Source organism: Heteronotia binoei, chromosome 12 (assembly GCF_032191835.1).
Source record: "Heteronotia binoei isolate CCM8104 ecotype False Entrance Well chromosome 12, APGP_CSIRO_Hbin_v1, whole genome shotgun sequence".
Lineage (NCBI taxonomy): Eukaryota > Metazoa > Chordata > Lepidosauria > Squamata > Gekkonidae > Heteronotia > Heteronotia binoei.
The window spans coordinates 43,021,774-43,041,651 of record NC_083234.1 but is presented as its reverse complement, the minus strand read 5'-3'; the positions used below and the strand labels follow the sequence as shown (position 1 = coordinate 43,041,651).

At 43.7% G+C, this 19,878-nt stretch overlaps 1 protein-coding gene across 1 annotated transcript; it reads right to left on the bottom strand.

Annotated features, from left to right (window-relative positions):
- Positions 1-242: 242 nt before the first annotated feature.
- LETM2 (leucine zipper and EF-hand containing transmembrane protein 2) lies at positions 243-15,316 on the bottom strand. Its single transcript, XM_060251229.1, has 11 exons — positions 15,097-15,316; positions 13,971-14,046; positions 13,264-13,714; positions 11,050-11,193; positions 10,282-10,419; positions 8,819-9,022; positions 4,234-4,353; positions 2,704-2,814; positions 1,883-1,972; positions 1,550-1,624; positions 243-654 (listed from the first exon to the last, which is right to left on the bottom strand). The coding sequence occupies exons 2-11, from the start codon at positions 14,015-14,017 to the stop codon at positions 604-606; spliced, it is 1,431 nt and encodes a 476-aa protein (XP_060107212.1). The 5' UTR covers positions 14,018-14,046; positions 15,097-15,316; the 3' UTR covers positions 243-603.
- Positions 15,317-19,878: the final 4,562 nt, after the last annotated feature.

The following is a 19,878-nucleotide window of genomic DNA, read 5'->3' as shown; positions in this document are numbered from 1 at the left end:
CATCAGCTTACTGCTTTAAATGAAACTACAGCTGCAATCCTGTGCATGGTTACTTGGGAGTATGTGCCTTTGAACTTACTCAATGGAACATTTATGATCAGACTGTAAACCATTTCAAAGTCCAAGTAGGTCAGCTTGTTGAATGGGAAGCCCCAGTTCTATAGCACCAGCTTGGGGAAGCACTCAATTTCTGCTAGTCAGGCCTTTGTTAAAAAAAAAAATAAAAATTGATAAGTCATAACTTCAGTAAAATTTTTAAGAAACATGAATCTTAACACCTAGCAATGTTGTATAAGTTACAGGTTGTCCTGGTTGTGGGTTATATACATATTTACAAAAAATAAGTTAAATTACATGGGATACAGTAAATGAAGAAGTTGGCACTAAACACAAGGTCCCCATTTTGCTTGGTTGAGATGCTAACAAAACCATTGGGAACCGTCCAAACTGGTTTATGCAGAGGGAGTGTGAAGGAATAGCAGATTCTTATGTGGGGGAAGGAGTTGGCCTTGAAAAGAACAACAAAACCCTGCCCCCCCTCATTGTGATTTAAGATGTGAGGCTTTTCGTTCTGAAATGTCCAAGTCCTTCCTGGAAGCACAGCTAAACTCCATTTGCACTGGCTTTGCTACTCCGAGAGGTTTCAATTTTTGTCTACAATAAAGAGAGAGAAAATGTCAAAAGGGAGGAGATGGGATTGATGTTTTGGTATACCTGTGCAAACATTCACCAACCTAGTACTAATTACAATGTGCTTGGAACATATGAACATATGAAGCTGCCTTATACTGAATCAGACCTTTGGTCCATCAAAGTCAGTATTGTCTTCTCAGACTGGCAGCGGCTCTCCAGGGTCTCAAGCTGAGGTTTTTCACACCTATTTGCCTGGACCCTTTTTTGGAGATGCCAGGGATTGAACCTGGGACCTTCTGCTTCCCAAGCAGATGCTCTATCACTGAGCCACCGTCCCTCCCCAAACTAGCCCCATTTCATTTTCAAGCATAATAAGGGTTTTATGGTACAGGGATATCTAAGCTCTATTGCCCCCAACACTGCGGTAGTTCTGCTGAAGTCCCATGAAGTTGCATTTCATTGATTTTGTGATGTCTTTAGCTGGTGGGGGAAAAAAGTATTCTTCAGCAGAAAGCAGGCAGCTGACAATCTCAAAGTATTCTGCTTTCATTGCTGTCTACAGGCTATTATGTTGATCTGTGTTTTCCACCCAAGAATTAGTGGTGGAATTTACTGCTTATGACAAGTGGAGTAGACTCACTCTTATTTGGATTCTGGCACCAAGCTGTAACGAGGAATGAAGCTCAGGCGAACCCTTGTAACTAGGATTGGTCATTTTTGCTTATTGAGTTGTCATAATTAACTTCCTTCATAGTCGGTATGGGGAAGCAGATTGAGGTTTTGGTCAAGTGCAAATATAATCAGTTGACTGTACCTCCTTAATTGGCCCAACTATTTTAGGGCTGTGAATGAAAGTCTACCCATTTCCACATGTGCTTGTAATGTGGCTTATAAGAAATCTGGATATAAAAGTCACCTTGCTTGCAGGAGGGTTGGCTGACACTTGAGGAGCTGGTAATTTCTCTGTTGGCTGTGTTATAAATTCTTCACTCTTCAAGAAAGGAGAAAAAAAATAATTCAATTATTATAGATTCCCATCAAGGTTTAGGAGTCAGGGAAATCTTAATTAACAGAGCTCATCTTGTTGCAAAAGTATGCCTTTTGGAAGCCCAAAAATCCTTTTTGCCTACTGCAGTTCAGTTACCATTCACACAGAGACTTCAATGCTCAATATCTGTGTTCTAACTATATCAGGATTTGTGCAGAATTAGGCTAGGGAGGGAGGGTCTAGGAGAAATCAGCCACTCACCTTCTTGCTTTGCACTCTGGGAGCAGGATCTAGCAAGGTCTCCTGATCTTCGGGAGTGCCCATTTCTTCAGCAGCTTGGTTTGACAGAGGCTAAGAAAAGACCAGCCAAGTTGTTGTCACTATTCATTTTGCAAATTTCACAGCAGCAACACTGCCCTCACCCTGATACTGTATCTGAGGGTCAACTGGGAGTTTAAGGACTTGGAGGACAGGGTTGATGAAGAGCTATTTGAATCAGCATGGGAGCAATCCCTGAGGTGGATGTTGCTGGTAGATGCTGGAAGAATGGTAAGAATCCCTGTGCTTCCCAAGGGCAGAAGTAAATGAGATGGCGGAAAAGCTGGTTTTTAAAGCTAAAAGCCATTTTTTAAAACTAAAAGCTATTTGTGCACTCTGGGGGAAAATGTACATGTACTATCTACTTTGTTCGTTCATAATCCACATTTCAGGCTTCAGTAACAGGTAAAGAAGGGGTGGGGTGGGGACCATATTCATGGCCAGGTGCAGAGGCCTGCTCTTCAATATATTAAATTAAGGTTGCAGTCTTGGTACACTTAACAGTCTAACAATTATTCAATGGCCTCAACAGGATGTTGGGCAACAATTGCAAAAAGAGCTTTACAGTGGTCTATACTGTATTATAAAGTAAAATAACCACACACAGCCTGAAAATGAAAAGAGGGGGATGGCACTTCTGCCTCAACATGTAAGATCCTGTGGCATTTTCCACTATAATCTCCGTGTGCCCTTCTAGTGTCTCCCTTCATGAAAATGTGGAAGATGAAATCTATTTCAACACAATTGCTGCAGATCCCACTCACATCAGCTGATGACACTGCAACAGGTTTTGGCTTCACCTCTGTCAAATATAAGGCACGAGAAAGTAGCAACAGCGAAGGAGGAACATTCTCTTTCAGATGCAGATCGAGCCACTGCAATAGAGAGACAAGGAGAAACACAATTTATGCATGAACTTTGACTTACAGAGGCGGAGAGAGGCTTTTATGAATCTGAACCCTCCCACCATAAGTGAGTTGACAGCTGCTTTCTGGCTTGGGTAAGTATCCTTCTTTAATGTGGTTGGTAGGATTGTGGTGGGGGTGGGGTGGGGTAGGACTTCTTCATTTCTGCCTAATGGCCTGATGCTTCCCCTTGCAACCAGGGGTTTAGAACCAAGCCTGATCCAGAATTGGGAGATTGGTGAATGGATCTTCCCAGTGTTTTCTAATTGGAAACAGGAGTCACTTGGCGGCAAAAGGAAAAATGAGATTAATCTGGGGGTGTCAAACTCATTTGTTATGAGGGCTGGATCTGACATAAATGAAACCTTGCTGGGCTGGGCCATGTGTGTCATAAAACATAATGCCAGGTAGCAGAGATATAAACTTTATAGAGCACAGACAAACACAACTATTTTTTTTTTACAAAAACTTAAAATAAAAATGCTTAAAACATCAGCATGTTTGCAATATTTTGTTAAATAGTCTCTGATAACTGACACCTCTTTCTCTGAATTATTGCCTCCAAATCTGTAGCAATCTTTAAGGTGTGTGTTTGTAAATTGCAAGCCTACTTTTGATGCATTGACATTCACTACCGAAATCTCATGACCAATGCTCTATGCCCTAAGACTCAGGGGAAAATATGAAATGGCTGGGCATTATGAGCTTTTGTACATAAGTTGCTTGGTGTGCTGATCAAGAACATGTGAAGGCACCATGACACAGAAAGAGGGCTATGTGTTTATCTATAAAACTATAATCTTCCCCAGAAAAATAACTGCAGCTCCTATGAGGCAGTGCAATAACAGATAGCCATGTATAGTGGTCACTATCAGCCTACTATCTGGGAAGTCTAGGTTCAAAATCCCCAATCTACTCTTCAAAGGATTAGAGAGGCCACATTGAAGCCAGTTGGGCCCAGCCTCAGCATGGTGCGCTCTGCTGGGTGTGTGGGGGGGGGAGTGACGGAGCACAGCACTGTGTTGCAGCGTTGCAAAGGGAGGCGACGAAGGGGAGGGAGCCTGCCTGGGGCACCACGTGCCGTAGAGCCGGTGCTGCCTGCTACAAATACCTGCTGACTAGAGTCAGATAAGAGTTTTAGGCTCTCAACCCAGCCAGAAGCAAGTTGTGTCAGTAAAATTATTTTAGCACAAGTGAAATTTGGTCTTAAAATTATAGCTACTGTTCTTGGGAGGTGAGGGAAGAGATAAAGGAGTTTCAAGCTTTGTCTACAGCTCATTGCATGGCTGTAAGAAATGATAAATTCAAACTGTAGGACAAATCAGCATTGTATGTCCAGATGAGCCTGAAAAATAGAGCCATTCTCTCCCTCCCTGGTCCCCAACTTGCCTGTTTGATTTGTTCTTTCAGCTGTTCTGTCGTGAGGCCCAATGACCTCATTCCTCTTGCCCTGCATGCACTCTGCAGCTCAGACACACTCAAGCCGTTAACACCTTCCTTGGCAATCAACTGTGTACATAAAACAGATCAAATTAACATCACTTCATTCTTTCAGAAATTGAAACCCTGTCCATTTCTGCAACATACACCCTTGAGGGAAGCAAATATATAAGCCATGTATGGGAATCAAATGGCTTTTTTCTAGCAAAGTGGGTACTTGGGCTGAATCTTCCAGCTTCTTAAGATTTTTAAGTACAGCTTTGCCCTGAGAAGTAAGCCCATAATGGATTGCCAGCATAACTATTTTCAGCTTGATACAGTGGTAGATTTTGATTGGTAGATTAATCAGCTACAGCTGTACTCGAGGGACTGTAAGGGCTGATTTCAATCAGTGAGACTATGAATGTAAGGACATATGCATCTATTTGGGGTTTTTTCTTGTTTGCGTATGTGCCCTGGAAGTATAAGAACATAAGAGAAGCCATGTTGGATCAGGCCAATGGCCCATCCAGTCCAACATTGTGTCACACAGTGGACACACACACACACACACACACACATATATACACACTGCGACTAATAGCCACTGATGGACCTCTGTTCCATATTTTTATTTAACCCCCTCTTGAAGCTGGCTATGCTTGTAGCCGCCACCACCTCCTGTGGCAGTGAAGCAGAGCCGGCTTGCCCACTAGGCTATTGCCTAGGGTGCCGGGAGGGTGGGGATGCTGAATTGGACTCCCCCCCGCTGCCCCAGGCAAGCCCCTAGTTTGCCTGCTGCCACCCACCCCTCCTTTCCCTTCCCTTCCCATCGTCTCCCACCCCCGTGCGATCATAGCGTGCTGCACCTGCGCACTGCTGGTTGTGGTGCAGCGTGCATCTCATCTTCCAAAGGACCACTGAAGAAGGCTTGGCTCCCAAGCCTTCTCCAATGGTCCTTTGGAAGATAAGATGCATGCCGCACTGCAGCCAGCAGGGCCCAGGTGCAGTGCGCTGTGATCCCATGGGGGTGGGAGGCTATGGGAAGGGAAAAAGGGGGCGGGTGGGTGCCCTCGGGGCAGGGGGTTGCAGCGCTGTGAGGGGGTGGCAGAGGGGAGCGCCTGCCTGGGGCTCCATGCGCCCTTGGGCTGGCACTGCCTGGAACTCATGGCTGACTTCTGGCAATCCCTATTGGGGCCCGGACGTTCAGAGATGTGGCTTTTTATTGCTTGCCTCTGCATTCTGGCCTTGGTATTCCTTTGAGGGTTGCCATCCCAGTACTTGCCAGGGTCAGCCCTGTTTAGCTTCTGAGATCAACAAGATTGGGTTTGCTATCTGGGTCAGGGCCTATGAGTCTATTTGTTGAGGCTGTTGTAGTTTCTGGTATGTTATCAGTTTGGAAATGAACATATTTCCACTTTACGCCCAACAACTTGTGATCTGGACCCGTGCCCCTCCTGGCTAATTAAAGCTTTTCAAAGGGAGCTTAGATGCCCTACACGGGACATCATAAACAGATCCCTCTCAGAAGGGCTTTTTCCAACATCTCTTAAAGAGGCCATGGTCTGCCCTCTCCTGAAAAAGGCTACATCAGATCCAACCAAATTGGCACATTACTGGCCAGTCTCAAATTTACTCTTTTGGGGCAAAATTATTGAGATTACAGTAGCGTTACAGTTACAGAGTTTTCTGGATGATGCTTCTGTCTTAGATCCCCACCAGTCCGGCTTTCGCCCAGGTCATGGGACAGAGACAGTGCTGGTCGCCCTGGCGGATGACCTCCAGTGGCATCTGGATCGAGGCGGCTCGGCGGTGCTGATGCTGTTAGACCTATCGGCTGCATTCAATACAGTCAACCATCAGCTACTGACCCGCCGCCTTGTTGATGTGGGGATTCAAAGGTTGGCCTTGCAGTGGCTTTCCTCCTTCCTTGGTGGTCGGGGACAAAGGGTGGCGATTGGTGGTGAACTGTCCCAGAGGCACCCACTTAATTGTGGGGTGCCTCAGGGAGCGGTGCTCTCCCCAATGTTATTCAACATCTACATGCGCCCCCTTGCCCAGATTGCCCGGAGGTAGGGGTTGGGTTGTCACCAGTATGCTGATGACACCCAACTCTATCTACTGATGGATGGCCGGCCTGACTGCATCCCAGAAAATTTGGACCTGGCGTTGCAAGCTGTGGCAGGATGGCTCAGGCTGAGTAGGTTGAAGCTGAATCCAGTGAAGACAGAGGTCCTTTGCCTGAGCCGTGGTGGCCTGGGAAGGGAAATCCCCCTAGCAGCCTTTGACTGTGCGCCATTGAAAATGGCGTGCAAGGTCAAGAGCTTGGGGGTGCTGCTGGAGCCTGCCTTGTCAATGGAGGCCCAGATCGCAGTCACTACTAAATCTGCCTTTTTTCATCTTAGGCAGGCGAGGCAGTTGGCCCCCTTCCTGGAGCGTGACGCCCTGGCAACAGTGATCCATGCAATGGTCACCTCGAGGTTGGACTACTGTAATGCCCTCTACATGGGGCTGCCCCTGTGCCGAACCCAGAAACTGCAGCTAGTGCAGAACGCGGCAGCCAGGCTGCTGTTGGGGCTCCCAAGGTGGGAGCACATACAGCCGAGGCTGTGGGAACTGCACTGGCTGCCAATAGCGTACTGGATTCGTTACAAGGTGCTGGTTATCACCTTTAAAGCCCTATATGGCCGAGGACCTGCCTACCTTAGGGACCGTCTCTCCCCATATATTCCCCAGAGGGTATTGCAATCTGGTTCTCAAAATCTTTTGGCAGTCCCCAAGCCGAAGGAGGCCAAACTGAAAGTCACCAGGGAAAGGGCCTTCTCGATTACAGCTCCCCAGTGTTGGAACCAACTGCCGGAGGAGGTGCAGACCTTGCGGAGCCTTACCCAGTTCCGCAAGGCCTGCAAGACTACCCTCTTCCAGATGGCTTTTGCTTAATATGGAATGTACTGTAGAAGAAATACCACTGCCACAGAAAAACTGTAAGATGGATAACACCGAGATTTTAGCGCCAAACTAATTTGATGGTTTTAATTAGATGGTTTTAATGTAGGATGATAATATATATATATGATTTGCAATATGTTTTGTAAACACCTTGTTTTAATTGTTGAAATGCAGCATATTATGTTATGCCATGTGAGCCGCCCTGAGCCTGCTTTGATGGGGAGGGCGGGATACAAATTAAAGATTATTATTATTATTATTATTATTAATGTAGCTTGATACTGTATTCTCTGTCTGGCAACAACTCTTTGAGGTCTCAAGCAGAGAAAGGTCTTTTCCAGTTACTTGCTATACCTGAGGGTCCTTTGACCAGAGACCTTCTGCATGCTTTGCTACCAAGCTATGATTCCTCCTTTTCTGAAGCTGCCTTACACAGAGTCAAGCTATTGCTATATTTAGCTCAACATCATGTCCTTGGATTAGCAGTGGCTCTCCAGATGTTTCCAAACATCTGATACCTAAGACACCAAGAATTAAAATTGGAACCTTCTTCTTCCAAAGCATGTGCTTTGAGCCATGGCCCTTCCATAATGAAAAAGAAAATGCTTTACAAGATGGCTTTTCTTTCTAGCAAAGAGTGGTAGCATTTAAGTTGTGAATGTTTGTGCTTCTTTTAATACTTAAAAAAGGCATCTATAGTATGATTTAGCCAAGGTGAACAATGCGGACCAATACATTTGCAATTTTAATTCAAATGACCAACTAAAAATTCTTCCGTCCTAGACTTCATCACCAAAAGCTCTGTGCCTGCATGCATAACAGATGTAAAAACACAATTGTTTTGAGTACTAAAAAAAAAACCCCTGTCAAAATACTTTGGCTAATTCAGTTTAGAAGCACTGCGTTTGTCTCTGAAAGCAACCATGGTTATCCATTATTGCTTAGGCTAAGGGGCTCTTGAGCACAGTGTGGTAGATTTTGTAGCTTTTCACTGACTTTGTCCTAGCCTTTGTCTACTGTGCCTCTTGATGCCACTGGTGAATCTGTTCTGGTCTCACAGTGAGGAGTTCTCATGGCTCCACTCACTGCAGTTGGTTTAATGGCATTCATGTCATACAGGAGCTGGCCAGTGAGTACTTAAGAGCATGCATAAGGAGGTGGAACAGAAGCATTTAGGCACATGGACATTTAGGTCACATTATATTATACACTAAAAGTACCTTGGAAATGTTACAAAATGTCCAGACCTTAAACTTAACATTTTATTAACTCTGATATGGACAACACAAGCTTCCCTGTAATATCTTGTTGTATCAATCAGACGAGAAATTTCATAGCCTGTTCTTAAATTGACAGATGGTACTTGCTGCTTTTACTACAAGGTTACTTCTGGTATTCAAGCCTCCCTCCCAGATGGCGCTGTAGAGCATATACAAACCATCTGGTATATGCATCTCTCAAGAGTTGGGGGCACAACTATACCTATTGGACTTTGGATGTAAATGGCATGTTAGAAGACAGAACTGACTAAGTGGGAAAGGAAGAAAGTAATGCTGCTGCATTAGCCAGCATGCAGGGTCTACCAAATGCATCTATGGTTTCTTACTTCATCATCTACTTTAATAGACCTGAGCTTCAACAAAAGCTGGAAGCGGAGGAGGTTGTTGGTCCCAATGGGTTGCAGCTCCAGCAGTTTGCAGAGGGCTACTAGCTGTGGCCGCTCCAAATGTTCCAGGGTCAGTTCGTCCTCAAACAGCTTGGTAAACTGGACGATCTCCTGGGTGCTGGGCTGTTGGCCACTATGCCGAACCTATACAAGGCAATAGATAAAACTGCAGTGAGAATATTACCATCTTGGTCCACCAGCTACAATTAGCAGCTGACCTAAGAGAAGCCAGGTTCTTCGTTGTGCAAAGTGCAGACCCCCTCCCCAAGAAAGACAACATTTCAGAGTACAAATTTGCATGCATCTCAGTCGATCACTGAGTGGCTTACTGGGGCTCTTAAGTGCTTCTGTTGGCTCCACAAAGCAAGCAGAAGGCAAAGCTCTTGGCCAATTCATGACTTCATCATAAGAGCAAGTATGATTTTCCAGTGAAGCAAAAGGCATTTATAAGCAAACCCTACTTACCTGAAATGGCTTTTTCAAATGCTTGATACAGTGGTTTCAGTTCAATTAAATTTTATCTAGAAAATTTCTATGCTGCCTCTCCAGAGAACTGCTTGCAGAAGCTCACAAAGTACTTACTACTACTTTTAAACCTCACCTCCACTCCATCTTGCTTCAGATAGTATGGATTATTGTCACCAAAATAGTCTTTGCCCACAGGAATCCTATGATGGAGTGACGCTAGTCTGCATCTGCATTTTTGCTTGTTGAATGTTCTAATATTGATAATGAGGGCCAGCCTATAGGGTTGATCTAAGTAACACCCATTGAATGGTCAGAGTGGATTTTCTTCATGTCCATTCTGTGAGGTCATATAAAAAAAACTTCTAGACACTTCCTAAACTATACTATTCTGTCTGATTTGCAAGGTTTTATGCATTCATTTAATTGCCTAAATGATCCAGATTTCTATCTCCTACAACCCAGCTGCTCTTTGCTCTTACTAATGTTCTACTTATCCTGTTGTAAAAGTCCATGGGTAGCACTGATGTGTCTGGCTTATATTCTGATGCAAGATTTTTAGAAGGAAAACCTGCAGACAGTATATAGGACATTAAAATAGCAGTTAATCTCTTCTCAAAAAGATACTGCAACTTGGCAGATTCAGAAGGTTAGTATCATGCAGGTATTGAGAGTACTGGATCTCAAGGTACTTAGCATGTAAGCACAGAAAGCCACCAATTCCAGTATTGAGATATTAGTATTCCATGTGAATATAATTTGATATGATGCATAAACCTATCAATAGGAAACGGGGTGTGTGTGTGTGCTTTTTATTTTTATCTGCAAAGAAGGCCTTTTGTAGGAAAGAGATCTTTAAATCTTACCTACCTGGCTGACTGGACCAAATCAATGGCCTTATTTTGGTACTGAAGCTCGTCTAATCATGACATCTGTACCTTTTGAACATATGAAGAGAACTGCTTGGTGGCTTCTGCAGTAGAGGCTTTGTTCCTTCTGGCCATCTCTGCAATGGTCTCCTGCAGGAATTTGGCTATTTCCAGCTTGGCACTCAGCTTCTTTCTCTGCTTTTCTTCCTTTTTTTAATACAGAGGGAGGAAATGGTGATCCTTTGCATTTATTTAGCCCTTTAGAACATCCAAACCCTTTCAGATACATCCTCAGAAATTCTTACAAAAGGTTTGTAAGAAACCATTTTTATTGTCCCACTATCTTCCTCCTCCCCCCTTTGCTCACAGCTGGGTCAGTGTCTGTTTGCTATTTCCATAGTGAACGGTCTTATATTTTTATTCTACTTTTTTTTAGCTGAAATAGATTCTGATAGTGGCTCATAGGACTTAGACGCATACAACTGACCAAGTGCAACACAAGTATTCTGAGGGGAGGGCATTCTCGACTGCAGCTGGATCCAAGTGTAATGGAAGGGTACTGTTGCTTCCTACCACCTCTCTTATGGCAGCTAGCACCATGCCAGACAAAAAAACCCCCTTAAATGTCTTGTATGCTAACCCCTTAAATGTTTGCATGTTAAAAGCAGGCACGTTAGACTAATTGTACACAAGGTGACAAAAGATGTGGGGAGATGCCACTTGGTCAGAGCAGGAGGCAAATGATTCCTAATGCACCAGCTCCTTGTCATGGGTTGTACAACCATGGGCACTGCAAGACTCAGTAGCTGAGACACTTAAGGCATTTTTAATACTGACCTTTTTGGACTCCCTTTCAAAGGTTGAGGGCAGCATCTCAGGAAACAGCTTCAGAAAAACAGGCAATAAGAATTCCATGAAGGGGACAATGATGAACACCAGGAAAGGAACCAGCCGGAAGAGATCAGCAGATGTTCTCAACAGCTGCAGAGGTAAGACATGCAAAGCAAACATTTAGATTAAGTGACATTGTCCTTCCATCCATCCATATAGTTGGAGTAAGCAACTCCTAGGAAAGTGATAGCAACAAATGTAAGGATCAGGGGCCTTTAAAGAAATCACTCTGGAATTCCTTACCTAGAGAACTCTTACCCTGCTTGTGTTCCACCTCCTTATTTTTTAGGCAGCCAATCAAATAATTCTGTTTAAATAGAGTTTATTCTCTTGTAGAGCTGGATGGTTTTAAGCTGGCTATTTGTACTTGCTGCTAAAATTTTTCTGTGGATTAACATTGCTACCTACAATCTTTCAACTTTTCAAAAGTTTGAAATGGAAAAATGGCGACCTTTCTCCCCTAGGGGATCTGAAGACAAAAATGTTAAGGGGTCTATAGTAACTCACGCTGGCAGCACATGGTGCTAAAATTTTGCTTGTAAAAAAGAATTTGTTCAAACAAGGTAAACTTAGCTTTATGTAGGTCATGAAATTACAAGGGAGAACTTGGCTAAGAATTACTATAATGGATTTTGTCATGCGTTTCTTTCTTTGGGACATCCAGCATAAGGACAGAAGAATGTTGTTGTATATATATTATGCTATTATGACATTTCTGCATAGTTTAATATGCCACATTAATACTTATGCTTTGTTTTAGTTTTGTTCCAGATTTCACTTGGTGATTGGATGCCCCAGATTGCTGACTGCCTTGATTTACACTCTGTAATCCATATTGAGTTTCAGTAAGAAAGATGGACTATAAATAATGTAAATAAATAAAAGTAATTTTCTGTTCTATTTTAGAACATTAAAATCTCTTCTTAAAAGTTTAATGTTTAAGCTCATTTGAAACATTTACATCAATTCCTCAGGGGAAAAGTTAAGTTTCATACTGCTTTCTGCGTTAGTCAAAAATCTTGCCTTTTCCATGGTATAATAGTTTCATAGCATAACTGAATGTGGCTATGTGGCCAGTCTGCCAGAATCATTACCACAATTGATAATAACACTGTTTTAAGATTATTTAGAGCCTTCTCTCTCCCCCCCCACCCCACCCTGCAACCATCATCCCTTCTGCTGAGAAACAAGCAGGCCAGAGAGACTTCATGATAAGAGTTTTTCTCAGACCTGACAGGAAGGGCATACTGCTGCTACAAAAGAGGGAGAAGACTGAAGTGTGCACAAATAGTAATGTGGCAATTTTGAAGGGTCAGTTGATATGTCTGCAGGGGAGAGGGGCCAGGGGCCAGAATTCTGACATATTTTTCATTAACATAAAGTAGTGTACTGTTTTGCAGGATCAGTCCATTTAGTCTAGAATTGCTATCAGACTAATGACAAGAACTTAGCCAAAACAGTGTTAGGCAGACACATGGGCACAGGGTTAAGTGTGTTGTGCACCAGAAAACTTTCTGCTACACTAAACACAGCAAGGAAACCAACTTATTGCCCTTTCCCACAGAAATGGCATGTATGCAGAGGGAACTTAGAAAGCTACTGGTTATAAATGTATAGGTACTTAAGAAGCAACTTCTTTTTTTCAGAAGTGAGATGGGCCTGACTAGAGGACAACGATACAGTGCAACATAGGACTCATTCCTCAAGAAACAGTGCCTAAGTCCATGACTACCATCAGTGATACAGAGCACTTTCAGATGCGGGGTTGGGTTTGAATGCAGAGTGTGGAAACAAACACAAAGACAGTAATGGTTCCCAGGCTAATTTAGAAAATCTCTCTGTTGGCTGATGCTGCCCCTGCTCCCAGCACCCCCCTTCCAAGTGGTACATCACAGTGGTACATCACTGCACATGGGTGCAGCCATGATTGGTTGGTGCATGCTGTAAACTTTGCAGCAAAAGGACACTGCCATGCACTGTTGTCACAAAGCCTATGGGCAGACAGGCTGCAGAATGTGAAAAGTAGTGGCCTGCCACTGCATATGGTTCCAAAAAGCCAGTAAGTTTGCTCTTACTGTGGATGGAAAGACCATTAATTGAAGAGGATGGGAGAAGGTGGTTATTGTTCTAGTCTCCACAGAAGAATTTATCTTTGCTCACCCTTCGCCTTTCTCTCCTAGTGAGGATCTGCCCATGCAACAGTCTCCACACCATCCTTGCAGCCACTTTAGTGTCAATCCAAAGCAAGCGGAATCCGTTATAGTAGTGTTTCAGTTCATCCACAATCCTCTGCCATAATGATTTCTTGGGGACAGCAGGCTCTGTGCCTTTGACTGGAACGCCGACCACCTCAGTGTCCTTTTTTACAGTACTTTCATTAAACTGGGGCTTGTCCTGGACCTCATGATGCCTGTGAGCCGATGAGTGAAGCCGTCGTATGGGCTGTGTTAGTGAGAGAGGTAGTCCGATGCCCTGCTTTGTGCCATAGACTAGCTGCTGACACTCGGAGTCTTTCAGGTACGTTCGATTAAGGTGGGAATCCACCAGCTGAACAACTGCGATGGAGGGGGAAAATGGGGAGCAGGTGGAGTGTACAAGCAGGTGGGGTCCCCTGAAAAAAAATCCAGTCATTACTAGTGCCAAAGGAACAAACATTTTGGTTGGCTCTATAGCCAGACAAAGTTGTGTGGCCACTGCTTTGTAATGTGATGAGTACATTTCACTCCTTTTCAAAGCAACAGATTCATGGCATTGAATTATTCATATTTTGGTTTCCTGGGGTAAGGAGAAAATGCAGATCTCTTTTGAATCCTGGCAAACATTGTCACTTTATATGGATTTTCTAAAAACAAGATTTCCATTCTTACCTGGACCTGGCTATTGCAAGGAATATATTGCAGCTGTAGAAGGCCATGTTGGCCTGGAGTTGGTCTGGTCTATGGCCTAACAGCAAAAACAAAAACCAAACCATTTTAAACTCTGCTGGCTTTAAAAAAATTAACTCAATTAACACAGAAATAAACAACTTAAGTAGAAAACCATTAAACTAACCAATACTATTCCAGTCTTCAATTAGAGCCTCCACCACAAAACAGGAAGCATCCAGACTCGCAGAAAGGTTTTGTCTGTTGCTTTTATTGTGTCCCGATACATGACATTAAAGACCACTTTGTACATGATGCAGCAGCAAGCTTTCTGCCACAGGATGCCACCACCAATCCCTGCTCCTGGTGCACATGTGCTTAAAAACCTATTTGATGTTATGGTTCAATCCAAGTTAGCATGGGAGGTTGAATCCTTGAGCCCTGGTCTGGCAGATGCTCCCTGCAAGGTGGACTCCTCAGTGCCTTCAAGAAGGGAACCTTCTCCAAAATAGCCACTGTGTCCTGAGCCAGTTGTTGCCAGACTATCATGATCTCCCCCAGGAGCATTGAAAGCAAAGAACTAGAGCAGAAGCCTGGATCAAGCACTGGAGTGTGTGAATAGCAGCCCAAAGCCTCCCCCTTTTTAAAGCTGCAGCAGAGGAAACTAGTGAGTCACTGCAGGAGCTGGGCCTATATTGGGCAATATTTAGTGGGGCCTGGTGATGACACAAGCATGAGAATAATCAAAAGTGTCAAATGGGTACATTTCCCACACGTTTTGAATAGAGTAATTGTTGTAGTTAACAGCATTGGACTACAACTAGGGAAACTTGGGTTTAAGTTTTCACACTGACTTGAAGTTCACTGACTGACCTTTCATTGGACGGGCGCCCCCTCCCCTCCTCTCCAGCAAGGCCCACTTCGTTCTCACAATACTTTAATTTCAGCCCTTCTTGAAGCAGAAGCCCTGGTTTCTCGCTGTCCTGAGTAAGTTACCCACTTAGGCTTACCTGTACCTGTTCCCCATCGCTTCTCCAGTGGGAGGAAAACCTGCTTTGGACTGTAACCCCGCTACAGAGTCCCCCATGGCACATGTTCAAGTGTATATATTACATCTAACATCTCTTACCTGCTTCCCCGATGCTTTCCCTCCCCACGCAACGGGCCTCTTCTGGGACAGCTGACAGTTCCCATCAGCCTCCGCGCCCATTGGAAACAAGGGGTCGCTCTACTTTCAAGAATTTTAAGTCTATGGTCGTCCTCGACAGCGGAGGTTGCAGTTTGCCATTTTGAGATGCAGCCAATAGGAATGAAGTCCGGGAGAAGCAGGCGGTGTCTGGCTTCAGAGTAAGCGAATGGGAGTGTGGGGGCGGGACTTCTATTGGAGAACGAAATGAAAGGGTGAGAGGAAGCGTAAGGAGGGTCCGGCGCGTGCGCTTTTAAAAGGTTGGCTTGAGATTTTGCTAGTTGTTTTGACGGGAGCCGACTGGGTGGGGGTTGCTTTCCTTCGGGGCGATGGATGTGATGTCACTACACTTTACCTCTTGACGCAAGGCGGGTTGTTATGGAGACACTTTGGGGGCAAAGGGCAGGAAGTGAGTGAGGATAGCATGATTGAATCAGATTGCTAGTTTCATTATTTTTAAATACATTTATTGGTGTTTCTAAAATGACAGAAAACAAAAAAAAATTAAGTACAAGAGCAAAACCACTATAAAATACTGATATAAACATTTTACTGTGTTTGACAGAACATGATTCCCCCTCCGGCAAAATTTTAAGACAGTGTACTTGTGTTATTTATTCAAAATATTAGTTGCTCACTGCTTTATCACATGGGTTTCCACAGTGACTTAAAGCAATAAAAACGGGGATGGCACGTAACTAAACATGAAAAGCTACATCCTTGAAAGCTCTAGTCAGAGGAGCAGCAAGGTAAGCTTCAGATAAGGTTTTGCACACTGTCCTTGTTGACAAGTTGATAAAATGTGGTTTGAACCCTGTTACAGTTAGGTGGATCTGTAACTGGTTGACAGATCACACCCAAAGAGTGCTTGTGAATAGTGTCTCATTGTCTTGGAGAGGAGTGACAAGTGGAGTGCCTCAAGGTTCTGTCCTGGGATCTGTTTTGTTCAACATCTTTATAAATGATTTGGATTATTTGGCTGGGCATGTTTAGCCTGGAGGGGAGGCGGCTGAGAGGTAATATGAGTACTTCAAGGGCTGTCATATTAAGGATGGTGTGGAATTGTTTTTGTGGCCCCAGAAGGTAGAACCAGAACCAATGGGTTGAAATTAAATCAGAAGAGTTTCCGGCTTAACATTAGGAAGAACTTCCTGACAGAGCGGTTCCTCAGTGGAACAGGCTTCCTTGGGAGGTGGTGGGCTCTCCTTCCTTGGAGGCTAGATGGCCATCTGACAGCAATGCTGATCCTGTGAATTTAGGGGGCAGTATTTGTGAATTTCCTGTATGGTGCAGGGGGTTGGACTAGATGACCCTGGAGGTCCCTTCCAACTCTATTATTCTATGATGAAGGAATAGAGAGAATGCTTATTAAATTTGTAAATAATACTAAATTGGGAGGGGTTGCAAATACAGTAGAATACAGATACAGGATACAGGGTGATCTTGACAGGCTGGAAAACTGGGCTAAAACCAGTAAAATTATTTTTAACAGGGATAAGTGTAAAGTTCTGCATTTAGGTAGGAAAACTCCAATGCGTAGTTATAGGATGGGGGAGACTTGTCTTGGCAGTACTATGTACGAAAAGGATCTATGGGTCTTAGTGGACTATACGGTGAACATGAGTCAAGAGTGTGATACAGTGGCTAAACGGGCAAATGTAATTTTGGGCTGTAATAGCAGAAATATAGTGTCCAGATCATGTGAAGTGATGGTATCACTTGACTCTGCTCTAGTAAGACCTCACCTGGAGTATTGTGTTCAGTTTTGAGCACCACATTTTAAGAATAATATAGACAAGCTGCAATGGGTCCAGAAGAGGGCTATGTGTTTGGAGACAATGTCCTATGAGGAAAGATTGAAGGAGCTGGGTATGTTTAGCCTGGAGAGGAGGCAGCTGAGAGGTGATATGATCATAATCTTCAAGAACTTAAAGGGCTGTCATATACAGGATGGGGCAGAATTGTTTTCTGTTGCCTCAGAAGGTAAGACCAGAACCAGTGGGTTGAAATTAAATCAAGAGTTTCCAGCTTAACATAAGGAAGAACTTCCTGACAGAGCAGTTCCTCAGTGGAATAGGCTTCCTCAGGAGGTGGTGGGCTCTCCTTCCTTGGAGGTTTTTAAGCAGAGGCTAGACAGCCATCTGACAGCAATGCTGATCCTCTGAACTTAGGGGGAAGTACTTGTGAATTTCCTGGATTGTGCAGGGGGTTGATGACCCTGGGGGTCCCTTCCAACTCTGTGATTCTTTGATTCTAAGGTTAAAAAAAAGTGGGAGAAAAAATAGTTGTGTTAAAAACCCAAATCAACAGGCTGCCAAACCCTAACAATAAAAGAGGATTGCTCCTCATTACTTGGTTCTAAGTAATGCCCAAGATCTGGTGAGAGATGTAAAGTGATTGCACCACTTGGGAGCAGTGACCATAATGTTATTGAGTTCACCATTTGTATAAATAGAGAGTTGCCACAAAGACCAACACAACCACTTTTAACTTTAAAAAGGGGTAACTTCTCTGAGATGAGAAGGCATGTGAGGAGGAAACTGAAAGGAAAGGTAAATAGGGTCAAACCCCTTTGGGAAGCTTGGAGGCTATTTAAAACTACGATCCTAGAAGGTCAGATAAAATATATACCGCAAGTCAGGAAAGGCACAAATAGGTATAGAAAAAGACCTGCATGGTTAACAAACAAAGTAATGGAAGCTGTAAAAGCTAAGAAGGATTCCTTTAAGCGGTGGAAAACTAGTCCCAGTGAGGTTAATAAAAGGGAACACAGGCTGTGGCAAATAAAATGCAAGTCTGTGATCAGGCAGGCAGAAAGGGACTATGAGAAGCATATTGCAAAAAACATAAAGACCAATAATAAAAATTTCTTCAAATACATTAGGAGCAGGAAACCAGCCAGGGAAGCGGTGGGACCCTTGAATGACCAAGGGGTAAAAGGATTACTGAAGGATGATAGGGAAATGGCTGAGAAGCTGAATGCATATTTTGCCTCCGTCTTCACTAGGAGATGAGAAGTGTTTGCCCACTCCAGAATTGCTGATTTCAGGAGGGGTGTTGAAAGACCTGAGTCAGATTGAGGTGACAAGAGAGGAGGTCCTATGACTGATTTAAAAACTGATAAGTCACCAGGCCCAGATGGCATACATACAAGAGTTCTGAAAGAACTCAAAGGTGAACTTGTGGATCTCCTGACAAAAATATGTAATCCTTCATTGAAATCTGCCTCCATTCCTGAGGACTGGAAGGTAGCTAATGTTGCCCCCATCTTTAAAAAGGGTTCCAGAGGAGATCTGGGAAATTACAGGCCAGTCAGTCTGACTTCAATACCAGGAAAGTTAGTGGAGACCATTATTAAAGAGATAATTAGTAGGCACATTGATGAACAAAAACTGTTGAAGAAGATTCAGCATGGGTTCTGTAAGGGAAGATCTTGTCTCACTAACTGTTAGCGTCCTTTGAGGGGGGAACAAACATGTGGACAAAGAGGACTCAATAGATGTTTATCTTGACTTCCAGAAGCTTTTGATAAAGTTCCTCACCAAAAGCTCCTGAGTAAGCTCAAGAGTTATGGGGTAAAAGGACCTCTTGTGGATCAAAAACTGGCTAATTAATAGGAAACAGAGAGTGAGTATAAATGGACAATTTTCTCAGTGGAGGCTGGTAAGCAGTGGGGTGCCATAGGGTTCTGTACTGGGTTCGATGCTTTTTAACTTTTTCATTAATTATTTGGAGTTTGGGAGTAAGCAGTGAAGAGGCTAAGTTTGCAAATAACACTAAATTGTTCAGAGTGGTGAGAACCAGAGAGGATTGTGAAGCACTCCAAAGGGATCTGTTGAGGCTGGGTGAGTGGGCGTCAACGTTGTAAATGAGGTTCAACATGGCCAAGTGCAAAGTAATGCACATTGGGGCCAAAAATCCTAACTAAATACAAGTTGATGGGGTATGAACTGGAAGAGACTGACCAAGAGAGAGATCTTAGGGTCATGGTAGATAACTTACTGAAAATGTTGAGACAGTGTGCGACTGCAATAAAAAAGGCCAACACTATCCTTGGAATTATTAGGAAGGGAAATGAAAACAAATTAGCCAGTACAATAATGCCCCTGTATAATTCAATGGTGCAGCCTCATTTGGAGTACTGTGTACAATTCTGGTCACTGTACCCCAAAAAAGATACAACATTGGAAAAAGTGCAGAAAAGGGCAACTAGAATGACTAAAGGTTTGAAACACTTTCCCTATGAAGAAAGGCTAAAACGCTTGGGGCTATTTAGCTTGGAGAAATGTCGACTGAGAGGTGACATGATAGAGGTTTACAAGATTATGCATGGGATAGAGAAGGTAGAGAAAGAAGTACTTTTCTCCCTTTCTCACAATATGAGAACTTGTGGGCACTTAATGAAATTGCTGAGCAGTTGGGTTAGAACGGATAAAAGGAAGTACTTCTTCACCCAAAGGGTGATTAACACATGGAATTCACTGCCACAGGAGGTGGCAGTGGCTACAAGCATAACAAGCTTCAAGAGGGGATTGGATAAACATATGGACTAGAGGTCCATCAGTGGCTATTAGCCACAGTGTATTATTGGAACTCTCAGTCTGGGGCAGTAATGCTCTGTATTCTTGGTGCTTGGGGCACAGTGGGAGGGCTTTTAGTGTCCTGGTCCCACTGATGGACCTCCTGATGGCACCTGGGTTTTTTGGCCACTGTGTGACACAGAGT

Bases quoted from the DNA above. Each gene is read 5' to 3' on its own strand.
- LETM2 (XM_060251229.1), bottom strand. From the start codon at position 14,017: ATGGCCTTCTACAGCTGCAATATATTCCTTGCAATAGCCAGGTCCAG. The intron at 9,023-10,281 runs GTACAGATGTCA...TGCCTTGTATAG, and splicing joins TCTCTTCATATGTTCAAAAG to GTTCGGCATAGTGGCCAACA. The intron at 1,625-1,882 runs GTGAGTGGCTGA...CCTTTCTTGAAG, and splicing joins CCAGAGTGCAAAGCAAGAAG to AGTGAAGAATTTATAACACA.